The 17,150-nt window shown below is 36.9% G+C and overlaps 1 protein-coding gene and 1 non-coding gene across 4 annotated transcripts in view; one reads left to right on the plus strand and one right to left on the minus strand.

Annotated features, from left to right (window-relative positions):
• Positions 1-17,150, plus strand: part of VPS50 (VPS50 subunit of EARP/GARPII complex) — a 139,635-nt gene that overhangs the window by 109,250 nt on the left and 13,235 nt on the right. For all 3 annotated transcript variants that reach the window (XM_025872898.2, XM_073898828.1, XM_073898829.1), the window contains 2 exons: positions 1,663-1,784; positions 12,092-12,172. In XM_025872898.2, the coding sequence (XP_025728683.1) occupies positions 1,663-1,784; positions 12,092-12,172 (203 nt within the window). The remainder of the gene's footprint in view (positions 1-1,662; positions 1,785-12,091; positions 12,173-17,150) is intronic.
• On the minus strand, positions 5,637-5,767 carry LOC112825330 (small nucleolar RNA SNORA70). Its single transcript, XR_003208648.1, has one exon. It is a non-coding gene; the product is annotated as a small nucleolar RNA SNORA70 (small nucleolar RNA).

Consider the following 17,150-nt stretch of genomic DNA (forward strand, 5'->3'; position numbering starts at 1 on the left):
TAAAATAGCTTTTACCTATTACTTCATTTATATATTCTTTCTTAAGATTAATTATATGAACAATGGCTAATCTTATTATTAGTAATGGAGAGGAGCTTTGTGTTCTGGATACGTATCAACCCAGATATTTGCATTCTACCTCATTTTACTTATTATCTCTCTTTTTTCTTTTATAGGTTAAAATAACGTAACATAGCATTTTTCCCTTTATTTCCACAGTGTCACATTATTTTACATGTAAATAGTTGCAGTTTGAAAACTGCATGTTTGTAGTTGATAAAATATCTGCATAGTGATCCAGAATGTTCTAGGAGCATAATTTTCAAGTATTTTTCATTTGTCATTTTTCAAAAAATGTCTGTGTGAAAGAATTAAAAAAGATGATTCTGAAACAATAGACTTGTAAATAAGAGTAAGAATAGAATCTGAGTTGAATGGTTTCTACCTTTTGGTGTGTGTATTTCTCTTCCTGGCTCTCTGAGTATTATTTAGAATCATCGCTCATGTAAATTAAGACAGCTGTATGGCGTTCTTAAATAATAGAGAGATGGTTTCGATAGTAGACATTTCCATTAGAGTAAATTTGTCATTTTTTTCTATTGCAGTTAATGTGTTTCTCTTGAGTCATGGTGTCTTCAGTAGTACCAATTTAAAATTTATAACAGTTACATTAAGTAGAGCGAGCACCTGAATTATTTGCTCATTTGGAAATTAGGCAAATGGCCTGTTTTAACATCTTCTGCAGAAGAGCATTTTTATATGGATGCGCTCCTTTCCCTGTTATTCCCCATAAAACAGAAACACAGTTAGGGTTTTGTTATTATTTGTTACTTGATTCAGCCCATCTCCCATGCACCCTTCAAATGCATTAAGAAGTTTATAAATGCAGAAATTTTGGTTTTTAAATTTTTTGCCCCTAACTGCATCATATGTTTAGAGAAAAGAGAATGTAATATTGGCATCTCCCAAAAGAAGGAATGAGGAGGACCTTTTCTTGGCACTTTGAGAGTATTGAGCTCTTGAGTGCTGTAGTGATAAAGAAACGTCCTTGGCCTCTGACACAAGATTTCACAGGGCTAGAATTCAGGGGAAACTTCCATGTATCCTTTTTCTTCTTGCCTTTTTACTTTAGCTATGTGTATGTAAGCTTATGGGGGAAAAATGCTTTTTCCCAAGTACATTGTCTTTTATTATACCTAAACATTTTTGAGGAAATTATTTTAAATGGAATCTCCAAGAATGTGGAACTGTGTTGTGTGTTTGTTCAGTGTCATTTGTAGAAGAGCATAGATAGCCCATGAATATTTGACAAACAGTAAAATATAATGATATAAGCTTTTTCGTAAGTAGTATGTATATCAGTGCTGTCCAGCAGTACTTTCCCAGATAATGTACCTGTTCTCTATCTGTGCTGTCCAATATAGTAGCCACTAGCCACAAATGATACCTGAGTACTTGAAACATGACTAGGGACTGAGGAATGTAATAGTTCATTAAAAATATATATTTTGGTAAAGTGGGTTTTTTTTGTTTTTTTTTTAATAGATTGAGGTGTCATTTAGCATAAAACTCACCTGCTCTGGGTGTGCAAGTTGTCTCTTTATACTGATAGACTAACAGATTTTAATTTTTTTCTAATTTTGATTTTTTTTTTCTTTTCAGGTAAATATATGCAGATGATGAACATTCTTAAGCCAATTGCCTTTGATGTTATCCATTTCATGTCTCAGCTATTTGATTATTACTTGTATGCAATATATACCTTTTTTGGTCGGAATGATTCAGTAAGTCACCTTTGGAGGGAAAGTCTGTTTCTTTTAAAATTTATTTATTTTTAAAATATAAAGTTTTTCTTTCTCTTTGTATAAAATACACAAATAATAATATTTTGAAAATTATTCATCAGAAATCTAACAAAATTTTTGCTGTCGGCTTTTTGTCTGCCTAATTACCTTATTTATATATTAATTTTAAGCTTTGAAATGATAAACATATTTTATGTTATTCAGATTTTTGGCAGAAAAAGTGCAGCGTCTTTTTTTAACCTTGACATATTTTGGCAATGAAAAATGTGTGGGTTGCCTTGTTTAAATCTGGCCCAGTCTGTAATGAGACATTTTAAATATTGGCTTACAAACCTTAGCAGGCACTACTACATTCAAAAGATAATGGCAAATATTTATTAAAATAATTGAAAACCTTTGAACTGAACCTTCTGTCTGCTACAGAATTGTTTCCTATACCTCCTTTTTGTGTTTCCAAAGCTCTTATTAATTTTTTCTTTTTCTACTCCTAAAGAGAACAACACAATATTAGGCAGATAACTTCCCTGATATTTGGTTATTATGTGGCTCACCTAGATATTTGATAGATTTCTGTGTAAAAGAATCCTGTTGGGTCCTATGACTATATCATAATACGAAGTTTTCATGTACTTTATTTTGTATCTTTTTAAAAACATGAATTTTGGGGTGTCTGGGTGGCTCATTCGTTAAGCGTCTGCCTTCGGCTTGGGTCATGACCCCAGGGTCCTGGGATCGAGCCCCACATCGGGCTCCCTGCTCAATGGGAACTTGCTTCTCCCTCTCCCAGTCCCCCTGCTTGTGTTCCCTCTCTCACTGTATCTCTCTCTGTCAAATAAATAAATAAAATCTAAAAATAATAAATAAATAAATACATTAATTTTAACAGATAACTACATTTATTATATAAATGTTCATATCCTTGCTGTGATTACAGTTATATCAAAGATGTAATCTTTTATTTATTTTTATTTTTTTAAAGATTTTATTTATTTGAGAGAGTGTGTGTGAGCGGGGGAGGGGCAGGGACAAGTAGACTCCGTGCTGAGCTTGGAGCCCACCACAGGGCTCAACCCATGACCCTGAGATCATGACCTAATCTGAAACCAAGAGTTGGACACTAATTGACTGAGCCACTCAGGCACCCCAAAGACATGATCTTTTAATAATGGGATCTGAATTTCCTGTTCTTAATTCTCTATAATATTCTTTAGAAAGAGTACTAATAAAATCAGAGTAAGGAGTATTGCTACAGAATTTAGGTTACTATAAAATATGTACTAATTCATTGCTCTGAATTTGGAAACTCAATAAATACGTATTAGAGAAGAAAGGCATTCTAGAATTTTAGCTAATTGTCAGAATCTTTAAGTCTTCTAGGTGAGCCTTACTCTCTCTCCTGAGCTGAGCCTCCAGACCAGCACTGTCCAAGAGAAGTTTTACAGTCATGGAAATGCTCTAAATAGCCACTAGCCACATGTGACTATTGAGCACTTGCAGTGTGATTAGTCGAGAAACTGAGGAACAGGGTTTTAATTGTATTTAATTTTAGCTAATTTATCTCTAAATATAAATGGTCACAAGTGGCTGGGACTGTCATATTGGTTAGAACACTTGTGGACCACATTGTTGATAAGATCTGTTAAAACAGGGTCCTTTGGAAGCTTTTGGGAACTAATGCTTTTGGACATGACTTTCTAGCTGATTTTATGTTGGCACAGATTTGTTTACAGTGGAGTTCACTTGGACCTGAGAAAGTTAGCAAAATATAGTTAGGTGCTTATTGTAAAATATGCTACATATTTTATTTAAAATATGCCATGTTTTAAAGAACACATTAACCTTATATTTTATATTAAAAGCATTTTCAGTCTTATAAGACTCAGCTATTTAATTAGCTGTCAGCTATAAGCATTTCTGTCCTTAACCTGGGTGTCTATACATATGTCATATTAGAAACATTTTGTATTATATGACCCGATACAATGTGCCTATGAGTGAGGATGTATGACTAAATACAGGGCTCGCTCTACGTCTTATACTTTTTAAGAAAGACTTTTCCTATTGTTAGAGTATGCTTAGTAATACTAGCTTTTATCTACCATGTGAATATTGAAAATATGCACGTCTTCAAATAGAACAATTTATAATTTGGACCCTACTATTTTTGATTCTGCAAAACTGAAGGAAACACTATTTAAAGCAAAACAAAGACTGAATCTCCATAAAAAGGGGTTTTACAAATTTGTAAAAAGAACCACTCCATCTTTCTACACATATATTGCTTTGCTTAATTTTTTTTAAAGATTTATTTATTTATTTTAGAGAGCTCAAGTGGGGGCTGGGACAGAGGCAGAGGGAGAGAGAGAGAATCTCAGCAGACTCCCTGTCAAGCATGGAGCCCGATGTGGGGCTCCATCCCATGACCCTGAGATCAGGACCTGAGCCAAAATCAAGAGTCTGACGCTCAACTGACTGAGCCACCCAGGCGTCCCATGCTTTGCTTAATTTTATATCTATTTAAAGTTTCTGGGTTTTTTACCTTGCAAGATTATATTCTTAATTTCCTACTTTAAATTCCTTTTGGAACAAGACAATCTAAATAGCATAAATAAGCATATACAAGTGTATAAGATTGAAGTGGTAGCTTTTAATTTGCTAAGAAGATAAGCCTTCAAGTCCATTAGAAATCCTAGAAATTTTGATATTCAAATATGGACATACATACATACATACATACTCCAAATTGCCCTGTTAGCTGTTGAGTCTTAGGTGGTAGGAGGGGAGGAGTAATTAGGTAACTGGTAGAACTGGAAGAACATGGTGGTACATGATTGCTCCTGCTTCTCTTCCAGGGAAGAAAGACACTTGTATGAGTGAATTTAGATGGATGCTGCCTGTAGAAGAATAAGTGTACGTTTCTCAGGGTTTCTAGAAAGTCATTGGCTGGGGAGCCATAGTGTATGCAGTAGGCTAAGGGATTCTTCGTGTTCATACTAATTCCTCCAGAAGCTCTTGCTTTTCATGGAAATGTTTATAACTTACTACATCATGCTCTATTATGTATCTAATCCATTTGGCTCTATTATGATAATATTAGTTACAGTGTTGCTTTATTTTGCCTTGGCCCCAGCCTTCCATTATTCACCTTTTGAGTTATAGTTTTTGTGGTTCTTCCTGTTTATATTCGTTCATGAAGACCATTCTGTATCTTACCTTAACACAGTAATAAGCACATAGTAGATTCTTAGGACACATGTATTGATGTCCTAATTATTTCTTATCCAAGTAAATCTGATGAGTGTTCTTACTTGAAAACAGTTTGTGAGCATCATTTAAAGTTACCTTCATTAATGAGATTTTTTTTTCCATATAGAGTCTGTGATTCAGTTTTTAAAAAAAAATTTTTTTTTTGACAGGAAGTAGGTTTTATTGGTGGACATGAATAGGGAGGGGGCAGTGCCGAGATTCTCATGAGTGCAGAGCCCTCCATTTGTCCAAGGGGCCATGATTAGGGATGTATTTGACCCCAGAGCCATCTGGGATAAGCCGCTTTTCAGCCACCATGTCTTCAAATTCATCCGCATTAAACTTAGTAAAGCCCCACTTCTTGGAGATGTGGATCTTCTGGCGGCCAGGGAACTTGAGCTTGGCCCTGCGTAGGGCCTCAATCATGTGTTCCTTGTTCTGCAGCTTGGTACGGATGGCCATGATGACTTGGCCAATGTGGACCCTGGCTACTGTGCCCTGGGGCTTTCCAAAGGCACCCCGCATACCTGTCTGCAGCCTAGATTGGAGATAGCATGAGGTCAGACCTCAATATCCACTGGAAAGGGCTGTCTCCAAGGTCCCTTAGGGCAACCCATACAATCAACAGGCTGCATACACTACCAAGGAGGCTACTGTTTGCAGCCATGGCACACTGGGCCCCCATGGACAAAGAGCACATTCGGCTTAGTTTTTAAAATTTTTAAGAATGAATTAACTTCTGCTTCTGGCTATGAAGGACTAAGATTTTACTGGATAATAATCCCTGTAGAAAATAGGGATGCCTGGGTGGCCCAGTAGGTTGCGCATCTGCCTTCGGCTCAGGTCATGATCCTGGGGACTGGGATCAAGTCCCGCATCGGGCTCCTTGCTCAGTGGGGAACCTGCATCTTCCCTCTGCCCGTGGCTCCCCTTGCTTGTGCCCTCTCTCTGACAATAAAATCTTTAAAAAAAAAGAAAATAACTATTGTTATTTTTGTGTGTAACTAAATGTTACACAAAAGGCAAATACCTAAAGATACTGGAGAGTGAACAAAGCATAGACTCAGGGGGTGGTGGGGGCACAGTTCATGCTAGTGTGTAGGTTGGGGAAAGGGGAGCTATAAAAATAAATTCCATCTCCTTGGCCTTGTAGCCCAGGATTGAATACAGTTCACACAGCACAAAGGTGGAGGCAGGCATAGGAAGAGCTTCAGTCTCTATGGATTGGGGAACCAGAAAAGTGAAGCCAGGAAACTGGGAAAGTGAAAAGAGTAGGGGGAAGTTGATTTGATCAATTTGATTGATAATATTTGATTAACCCATAACCTGTTTATATGAAACAGATTGACTAGAGCCAAAGAAAAAAAATATCTGAACAGAGAATGAAGCTGTTGCATAAGAGACAATTTGTAGTACAAGCCCAGCCAAGAAAATTACATAGTGAAAACAAAGGAAACAGTGCCCAGTGGAGAAAAATAACAAAATCCAAAATCTCCAGAATTAAATTGATAATGCAGTCTAACTTTACCCAACATACATAAAACCAAAAAAAGTGGAGTACATCCTTAAGTAAAAAGAAGATCAATTTAGTTTGACCCCAAGATGTTGAAACTAAGGGATAAGAATTTTAAATGGACTATTAGAACCATCTCAAATAAAGTAAAACAAAAGATTTTTGTTTTGTTTTGTTTTTTAAGGATTTTATTTGAGAGGGAGAGGATGAGAGAGAGAGAGCACATGAGAGGGGGCAGGGTCAGAGGGAGAAGCAGACTCCCTGCTGAGCTGGGAGCCCGATGTGGGACTCAATCCAGGGACTCCAGGATCATGACCTGAGCCGAAGGCAGTCGCTTAACCAACTGAGCCACCTAGGCACCCCAAAACAAAAGATGTTTTAAATGTATGAACATCTCAGTAGAAAAATTGTAAGTTCTAGTAGAAACATTAATAAAAAAACCAAAGGGAAATCCTAGAACTGAAAAATAGAATTTCAGCCAGTAAAAAAAATTTACTGAATGTACTTTACAATCAAATTGACATGGCAGAGGAAAGAATATGTGAACTTGAAGATAAATCAATAGAAATAATTCAAATAAAGAACACAGAGGAAAAAGATTGGAAAGCAAAATGATCAAAGCCTTAGGGACATGTTAAGTTATATCGAATGATCATATATACAGGTAATTGGAATACCAGATGGAGAAGAGAGAGAATGAGGTAGAAAAAAAATATTTGAAGAAACACTGGCCAAAAATTTGCAGATACAAGATACTAAATGAACAGCAAGCAGAGTAAGCACAAAGGAGCGTACAGCATGATACCTCATGGTGAATCTGTCCCTGGAAAAGTACAATAGGCTTATTATAAAAAGGGACCAATGATCTGATTCAGCTGACTCTTCATGCAAAACTGTAGAGGCTAGGAGAGAGTTAATACCTTTAAGGTACTGAAAGAGAAGAAAACAGTGTCAATCCAGAATTTATATCTAGCAAAACATCATTCAAGAATGAAGGTGAGGGGCACCTGGGTAGCTCAGTCAGTTAAGCGTCTGCCTTGGGCTTGGGTCATGATCCTGGAACCCTGGAAGCAAGCCCCATGTTGGGCTCCCTGCTCAGCAGGGAGCCTGCTTCTCCCTCTTGCCACTGCTTGTACTCTCTCATGTGATCTCTCTTTCTCACTCTCTCTCAAATAAAAAAAAAAAAGGTGAAATTAAGACATTTTTAGATAAAAAGAAAAAAAAAAACTAAGAGAACTTGTCACCAACAGACATGTAATACTGAAATGCTGAAGGAATTTTTTTTAGGCTGAAGGAAAATGATACCAGAAAACTTGGATCCTTAAGAAAGGATGAAGAGCATTGGTAATGGAAACTACTTGGTGAAATACAAAAGATTATTTTTTTCTTTTTCTAATTTCTGTATAAACCATATAGCTGATTAAAAGTGAAATCATAACATTATTTTCTGGAGTTCATAATATATGTAAATATATTACATATAACAACTATAATAAGATATGCACCTATAAGATGGCAAGATTTCTATATATTTTGTTAAACAAAACATTTTTAACAGCAAATGGATTGTGAAATACCAAGAATGTATACTGTAATTCATAGGACAATGAAAAATAATATTTAAGACTTTAGATCTTTTGCCAATAGGAAAATTAAATTAGAATTCTAAAAAATAATATTCATATTATCAGAAACGGCAAGAAAAGAGGAACCAAGGAACAAAAAAGAGATAACCTATAATGAATGGTAACTTTAAATCCAACCAATAATCACATTAAATGTTAATGGATTAAACAGTCAAATTAGAAGGCAGAGATTGTCAGAATGATTAAAACAAAATAAACACTTTATTTTTTTAAAGATTTTATTTATTTATTTGATAGAGAGACAGCAAGAGAGGGAACACAAGCAGGGGGAGTGGGAGAGGGAGAAGCAGGCTCCCCGCTGAGCAGGGAGCCCGATGTGGGGCTTGATCCCAGGACCCTGGGACCATGACCTGAGCCGAAGGCAGATGCCTAATGACTGAGCCACCCAGGCGCCCAACAGAAACACTTTAAATATAAAAAAAACACATATAGGTTGAAAGCAAATGCATTGAAAAGATATGCCATGCAAACAGTAAGTATTTGCTTTCTTAAGAAAGCTGCAGTAGTTGGGGCACCTGGTTGGCTCAGTCAATTAAGAGTCTTGCCTTTGGCTCAGGTCATGATCCCCGGGTCCCGGGATCAAGCCCCTCAGCAGGGACTCTACTTCTCCTTCTCCCTCTGCCCCTCCTCCTGCTCATGTGAGTGCTCGCACTCTGGCTGTCTCTCCCCCTCCCTCCTTCCGTCTCCTTCTCAAATAAATAAAATCTTTAAAAGAAGTTACATTAGCTATGTTAATATCAGGTAAAACAACTTTGAAAGCAAAATGTGAGATAGAGGGATTCATAATAATTTAAGGGTCAATTCAGCTGGAAGGAATAGCAAGCATAAATGTGTATGTGGCTACTTAACAGAGCTTCAAAATACATAAGACAGTACTTGACAGAATTCAAGAGAAACAAAAAAATAATTCCATTATGCTGGAGATTTTAAAACTACACAGTAACTAATAGGACAAGTATATAGAAAATCAGCAAATACATCGAAGATTTGAAGAACAGTTTCAACCATCTTCAGTTAATTGATGTTTATGGGACAACACACCAAACAGTGGCAGGATATACTTTTCAAGTACACATGGTATGCTTATCAGGATAGACCATATTCTGTGGGCCATTAAGTATGTTCTAGTGAATTTAAAAGATTAAAATCATGTAAAATATATTCTCTGATGACAATGTAATTGAATTAGAAACAATAAGATAACTAGGAAAAATCTAAGTGTTTGGAAATTAACACACTTCTGAATAAAGATTGGTTTAAAGAAATAAGAGAAATTAGAAAATATATTAAATTGAATAATAATGAAAACATAGTGTATCAAGTTGTGGAATACAGCTAAATTAGTGCTTAAAGGGAAGTATCAAGCTTTAAATGCCTGAGGTAAAAAAGAGGAAAGTCTTACGTTAATGATAAGCTACCACCTTAAGAAACTAGAAAAAGAAGTGTAAATTATGTGCTATGTCTCTTAAAAGGGCACCAAACCTATTGTGGGGACCCCACTCTCAAGACCTCATCTAAACCTGAATACTTCCTAAAGGCCCCATCTCCAGATAGCATCTCACTGGAGGTTAGGGCTTCAACATACGAATTTTGAGGGGACAACAAACATTCAGTCCATAAATGGAATAACTAGAATTTACATACATTGCTTATGGAAATGAAAATTGGTACAGCCACTGGAAAACAGTACGGCAGTACCTTACAAACTTAAAACTATGCCTATTTTATGAACCAGAAATTCCACTTTTAGGTATTTACCCAAAAGAACAGAAAATGTATGTCTTCTCAAGGACATATACACATATATAAATGTTCATAGTGACATTATTCAAGTAGCCCAAAACTGGAACCCAAATGTTCATCATCTGATGAATAAGTAAACAGGTTGTGATATATCCATGTTATAGAATACTATTAAGCAATAAAAGAGCATGAATTACTAATAGGCTTACAACACGGATGAATCTCAAAAGCATGTTAAATACAAGAAAGAAGTCAAATACAAAAGACTACACATGTATGAGTACATTTATATGAAATTTTAGAAAAGGCAAAACTGCAGTGACAGAAAGATCAGGGATTAAGGGTGGAGGGAGGGAATCCATGCAAAGGGCTTAAGGACATTTTTAAAGGCGAGGGAAATTCTACATCTTGATTGTGGTACTGGTCATAGGACTGTATACAGTTACCAAAATTCATCAAACTATATATTTGTAGTGGCTAAATTTAACTGTGCAAAAATAAGACCCTAGTGAAAAAAGAGGGGAAATGAAGTGATAAAGTTTATAAAACCTAATGAAAGTAAAATGTATTTAAAATAACTATATTACATGAGTTCATGTTTTACTACACCATGGCATCACACAGCTATTGTAGTTTGAGGCTTTCTGTCACGTGTTGTGTAAGTAATTCCTTGTTCTCATCCTATCTCAGATAGGAAAGGATGAGTAATAAATGTGTGCCCATGCCATATATATTATAATTTTCTATGAATGAATTAGTGACACTATATATTTATAGTTTACTGTTACCAATGTTTTAAATTTTTTGGCTCATATAGAACATTTTAACATTTTTCTAGATGTCTGTATGTATCTATGATTACCTATAAATTAAATGTATATTCATCAATTGAATCATCACCAACTAAAGAGCCAACTAACCGGCTTTTCATGTCTTTTTTTTTTTTTTTTTAGATTGTATTTATTTATTTGAGAGAGAGAGAGAGAGAGTGAGCATGGACAGGGAGAGGGACAAGCAGACTCCGCACTGAGTGCAGAGCCCAATGTGCAGAGCTCTGGATCTCATGACCCTGAGATCACCTCAGCTGAAACCAAGAGTCTGATGCTTAACCCACCGTACCACCCAGGCACCCCAGCTTTTCATTTCTTCTTCTTCTTCTTTTTTTTTTTTTTTTTAAAGTTTTATTTATTTGACAGAGAGAGGGAACACAAGCAAGGGCAGTGGGAGAGGGAGAAGCAGGCTTCCCATGGAGCAGGGAGCCTGATGCGGGGCTCGATCCCAGGGCCCTGGGATCATGACCCGAGGCGAAGGCAGACGCTTAACGACTGAGCCACCTAGGCGCCCCGTCAGCTTTTCATTTCAACAGTTGAGTGTCCCCTCTCATTTATGTTCTTGCATGAGGATGTTTACAAGTGCTTTGGCTCTGATGTAGTAAGGCAAAGTCTATACTGTGAAATGTTTACTGGGCCTAATAAAATTTTTTCTTAATTTTTGGATAAGGATTTGGACTATCTATAATTTGTGTTAGAAAATTTAAAACGGGGCACCTGGGTGGCTTAGTTAAGCGTCTGCCTTCGGCTCAGGTCATGATCCCAGGGTCCTGGGATCAAGCCCCGCATCGGGCTCCCGGCTCGGCGGGGAGCCTGCTTCTCCCTCTGCCTCTCCCCCTGCTTGTGCGCTCTCTTTCACTATCTTTCTTGTGTGTCAAATAAATAAATAAAATCTTTTAAAAAAAGAAAAGAAAATTTAAAACAGTCTACCTTGTTATGCTTCTACCTAAATACGACACAGTGCACTATCTTTAAGTATCTGAAATCATAAGTTTTAGGACTAAAAATAATAACTTCTGGGAAAGAGAAATACTGGTGAACTCTCTCCTGATAAATTTATTAGATTGACAGATGCTAGTGTGACCTGTAAATGCAAATGTGTAAGTAGCTCTCTTGTTCCCTTAAAGGCTAAGGTTTGACTAAATATGCTTGATGTTTTGAAATTTTTAAATACAGTTTGGAGGCCCTCTGAAGGCCAAGTGTGAGTGAAAACTCATCAGATTCTTAACTTTGGTTAATTTGAAGTTACGACGTATAAAAAAGATGATCTCCGACATGATGTGGCGTACCTTTCTTTCTCTTTTTCAGCTGGAGTCAACGGGATTGGGCCTTAGTAGTAGTAGACTAAGAACCACTCTCAACAGAATACAAGAAAGCCTTATTGCTATGGTAAGTGACCAACTGGACATAATTCTTTTGGGTTACAGAAAATAAAAATTAGCCAACCAATCAACTGCATATAACTGATGTCTATGTTTATATTGAGTGCCTGAGTCCTCAGTATTACACTGTGTGCTTGTAAGGAAGTAAATAGAGGTTTCTTACGGTCTGATTGGAGAGAAAAAACCTGCTATAAAGGGAAGAGTGTGATGTTGGCTGTGTATCCAGTACAAGTTCAAGGGGAGGAAAGGTTTATGTGGAAACCTGATTTCAGAGAATAATTACAGGAAGAAGTGAGACCTGTGCTAGTCTTTGAAGAACAGGCACGGGGTTAGTGGGGAAAAAGAAGAAAGATTGGCATTCAAATTAAGGTTCAGAAGCTGAGAAAGGGCCTGGAGGTGGGAGCAGGCCTAGCCCAAAGTTTGGCCGTCTTTGTGATTGGGACACTGGTATATACTGAAGAGTCGGGTTGCAGAAACTGTTTAGGAACCCACTTTACAAATGGTCTTGAAATTCAAAGAAGAGGTTTGGGTATAGTTGGCTATGTAGTAGGGGGTCTGGATTCTTGACTGTTGTGTCACATGACGTAACGTATATTTTAAGAAAATAAGTTAGGCAGCAAAACAGGGTTGAGCCTTCGTAGTGTTTAAGCTAACATAGGCATTTAAAATAAAGGTTTTTTTCTTGTGATGGGTCACTGTAGCTAGAGATTGTTGTTGTTCAGCACATTCTTCTGCATCTACATTAACCCCAGGATCCTCTGATTTTTCTTCACCTACCCAAACAAGCAGTCATTTGCCTCTTTTCTCATGAGGTCTATTATTATGTACATACTTCTGCTATTGAAGTTTTAATAAAGCAATGTAGTCATTCTTTTAAGAAATACTAATTGAAATAATATTTGCTGGATGTGGTAATAGTGCTGGACATTCATCAGTGCACAGAAGAGGTAATTCCTGTCTTGGAACTTAATATTTTATTGAGGCAGAGAGATACATATGTAATATACTGTCAGATACTGAGAAGCGCTAAGAAGAAAAGGAAGCAGAGTGATACAACAGTGGTCTTTGAGCAGAGAGGTAAGATGAGAGAGGCATGTGTTCCTATCTCGGGTGAGCACTCTACACAGAGGAAATCACCTGTATACACCTCATCCATCTCCCTTATAATTTGGAGATCATTCTGCCCAGCACATGTATATTTATATTTTCATAGCACTTAGGAAACTGCATTTCTTCAGTAAATGTTCATAGAATAGATGAGTAAACTCCAATCCCTGAGTTTTCTTGTCTTCTGGCTTAACCTGGCTTGTTTTCTTGGCTTTGCTATCCATTTAATTCTGATCATGTTCAGAGTCAAGGCTCCTTGTTTGACTCAGCCACTTATTTATATATATTTTTGTCTTTGTTTTGTAAAATCCATTGTCTTTCAATCCATTAGAAGTTACCCATGTTTCTGTTTTGCTTCTCCTTGTTTGATACTTAGTATAACCTTGACCATCACATCTTGTTTTGCAGGTCTTAGTCCACAGCTTAAGTTTTTCTTGTTTCTGGCTGAAAGCCATGACATTGATGGACTGAATGGTCATAATCAGAAGTCCAGAGTGGGGTATAGTTACCTCTAGAACTCATTACTGTTAACCTAGTCTGGGCTTCATGACAGTTATAGCAGTGGATTCCTTAATAATAAAATAATAATAATACAGTTAAAAAGATTGATAGGTCAAAATTTACCACTAGAATCATTCACTCTGATGTCTCGGTCATCTCTGCTAGTTACTGGCTCATGACTGTCAAACCACAGTTCCAAATTTGACCCTTAAGGCATGGATTTGATGCTTCAGATTTTGCCATATGGTGTGTAATGAAGTATCATGACCGAGTAAATAAACTAGCTATTCAAACCAGCTGCCACCCATCTATGGATAACAGTGTATCTGTAGCATCTGTCTGATCAGTTCTGTGTTCATTGGGTAAGTTTTTCCCAGAACTGGTAGTCAGATTTAGAAACATGTTTTTAAAAACCCCTTCCCAATAAATGGATAGATAGATATGCCTGCTTTTTTCTTTGGCACCTGGTCTTTTAAAGATATCTTTTCTTTAAGTCTTTCTCGTTACCATCTCTTAAATCAAACTGCACCTCGGATCAGAAGGCCATGAGAGCAGTCGTTCCTTCTTCAGTTTGTAAGTAGTGCTGACCTTTTTGACAGGGTCTCTCCGGAGTCCTTATTCCTCCTACAGCAATACAGAAGTTTTTCTCGAATTTTCTGTTGGTTTCCAGTGTTACATGTTAAATTATTACTCATACTGATAAGCACTGGTATATTATTTTAGAAAATATATTTGTCATTTGCTAGACCTTGATCTCAGGTTCTTGTAAGCTGTTATATTAATTTTTCTTCACTTCATTCATTTGCATCTGCGTTGGCAGAGAACATTAACTGGTTTCTTGCTATTCAATACTGTCTTTGGCTATTAAAATAATTTATAGCCTAATCAATCTGGAACCACTAGATGAAAGTTGTACTTTCTCCTGGTTAAAATGTAATAAGCACATTTCTGGTAATTTCATTTTCCCCATATATATCTTCTAAGTTTTGCTTCTCTTTAAGCTGTAAAAGGTATCATGGAATCATTATGGTCTTAAAAATGCCACCTGAAATTGTTTATCGTATATATTTAATGTAAATAAGAAAATTCAACACATCAAATAGAAGTTCAAGAAAAGGAGTCTACTAGGGGGAAGAAGAAAGGGAAGCTGGTATAGGTCATACTGATACCAGAACTGTGAATTTTTAGTTATATACTTTATGATGCTAAATTGTTTACTTTAAGATCTTTGACTCACTTGAAATCTTTGATAATAAAAATATATTTTAAATCGGTCCAGAAAAGTCCATAAAAATGACTTCTCTTTTTAGTAGTAAATTATTAGTGGCAGGAGAAGTTAAACACTGTGACTTTCACTGTGAAACTAAAGATTTTGATTAAGGTTTTATTTCTCAAAGTCTTCAAGGGCTTTTCTATCTTTTCCTTATTGTACTGGTGTAATCTGAAACACTGATCCAGTTTGGAGCTTTTCCATTGAAGTGCACAATAAGCACATACCGTTTATTTATATCAGCTTGACATTTTTGTGACTCTCTTGCTCTCTTTAAGCCTGTTTCCCTAAATGTAAACACAGAATTGTAGCCTTTAAGCAGATAATTACCATAATTTTTATGCCTAGAATGCCAGTGTTAACTAAGAACAAAGAATGGCATCCTAATGCAAACCTTTTGAAGTGGGGGCAACAATTCCAGTGATCACTGCAGGCATGTTTTTGTGAAAGAGCTCTGTGAGTAAAGAGGGAGTTCAGCACATTTGAATGGCAGGTAGGTAAGGAGTAGGTAAGGACGGAGTAGGTGAGTGCTTGTGGCCTTTCCTGTATACCCAGAGATAAACTTCCTTTCTCTCAGGCCACAGATAGGACCTCTCCTTGCCTTCTATCACCTTCTAGCACTATATCCCTCTTCTATCCTAAATTAGCTAGTTAATATCTAATTTCACAGGAACTTTTAGTTTTTAAATATATTTTTAGTTTTTATATATATTTATATATGTGATAACTAATCATAAAAGAATGAAATTCCAAAACTAACTCTGCTAGTATAAATATGTGGTATTCATGGTATTCAGGGTTATCCTGGTGCTATTTTGAGTTTGAGATTGTGCAATATTGGCAGAAAGTTCACATCAGTTTTTGTCAGTGTAATTACAGAATATTTTATTTTATTTTTTAAAATATTTATTTATTTATTTGAGAGACAGAGACAGAGATAGAGAGAGGGCAGGAGCAGGGAGAAGAGGGAGAAGCAGGCTCCCCGCTGAGCAGGGAGCCCAATGCGGGGCTCAATCCTAGGATCCTGAGATCATGACCTGAGCTGAAGGCAGACGCTTAACCGACAGAGCCACCCAGGTGCCCTTAATTACAGAATATTGTAAAAGAGGCTGTGTTTGGAGTGCCTGGGTGGCTCTGTCGGTTGAGTGGCTACCTTCAGCTCAGGTCATAAACCCAGCGTCCTGGGATCAAGTCCCACCTCAGACTTCCTGCTCAGCAGGGAGTCTGCTTCTCCCTCTTCTGCCTGCTCCTGCCCTCTCTCTCTTGCTATTTCTGTCTCTGTCTCTCAAATAAATAAATAAATAAATATTTAAAAAAATAAAATATTCTGTAATTATATTGACACAAACTGACGTGAACTTTCTGCCAATATTGCACAATCTCAAACTCAAGATAGAGAAGGGGTGTGATTTTGTTTAGGTGATCACACATGGCTTCTCTGGGGAGGTAACCTTGAAGTAGATCCCTGAAGGAAAAAATAGAGGAGTGAGCCACCAGGATGAGAATTCATTTATTTAACAACACTTATTTAGTGCGTTGTTTATTGAACACTTTATATATGATGTTAGACCCTGTCTGGGAGTTGAGGATACAGTTTTGGTGGGGAGAGAGCAATCCAACAAAACTCCCTACTCGTGTGCAACTTGTTTGCTTGTAGAGAGGGAATATTTTGGAGAAAAGTGTCTCAGGTGGAGGGAACAGGGAATGCAAAGGCCCTGAGGTGGGACCATGCTTGACAGCACAGAGATGAGTATAACTAGAATGAAGCAAGTAGGAGGGTTGGTGATAGATAAAACCAAAGAGATAGCCAGAGCCTAGATCATGTAAGGCCTTTGGATTTTACCCTAAGGAAGACAGGAAGCTGTTGGAAGAGCTTTAGCAGAAGAGTTGACATGATCTGCCTTAAATAGGTAAAAGAGAATTATTTTCACCATAGTGTGTCACAGTTAAGGAGAGAGATAAGGTGGCTTGTACCAGTGTTAATGGAAGGAGTGGTGAGACATGGTCAGATTCTGGATGTGTTTTGAAGGTAGACCCATCCAGATTTGTTGATGGATTATAAGTGAGGTAGGACCCAGAGAGGAGTCAACGATGACACCTAACTTCT

The sequence above is a fragment of the Callorhinus ursinus genome, unplaced genomic scaffold (assembly GCF_003265705.2).
Source record: "Callorhinus ursinus isolate GAN/ISIS: 27379988/994484 unplaced genomic scaffold, GSC_fseal_2.0 scaffold12, whole genome shotgun sequence".
Taxonomy (NCBI): domain Eukaryota; kingdom Metazoa; phylum Chordata; class Mammalia; order Carnivora; family Otariidae; genus Callorhinus; species Callorhinus ursinus.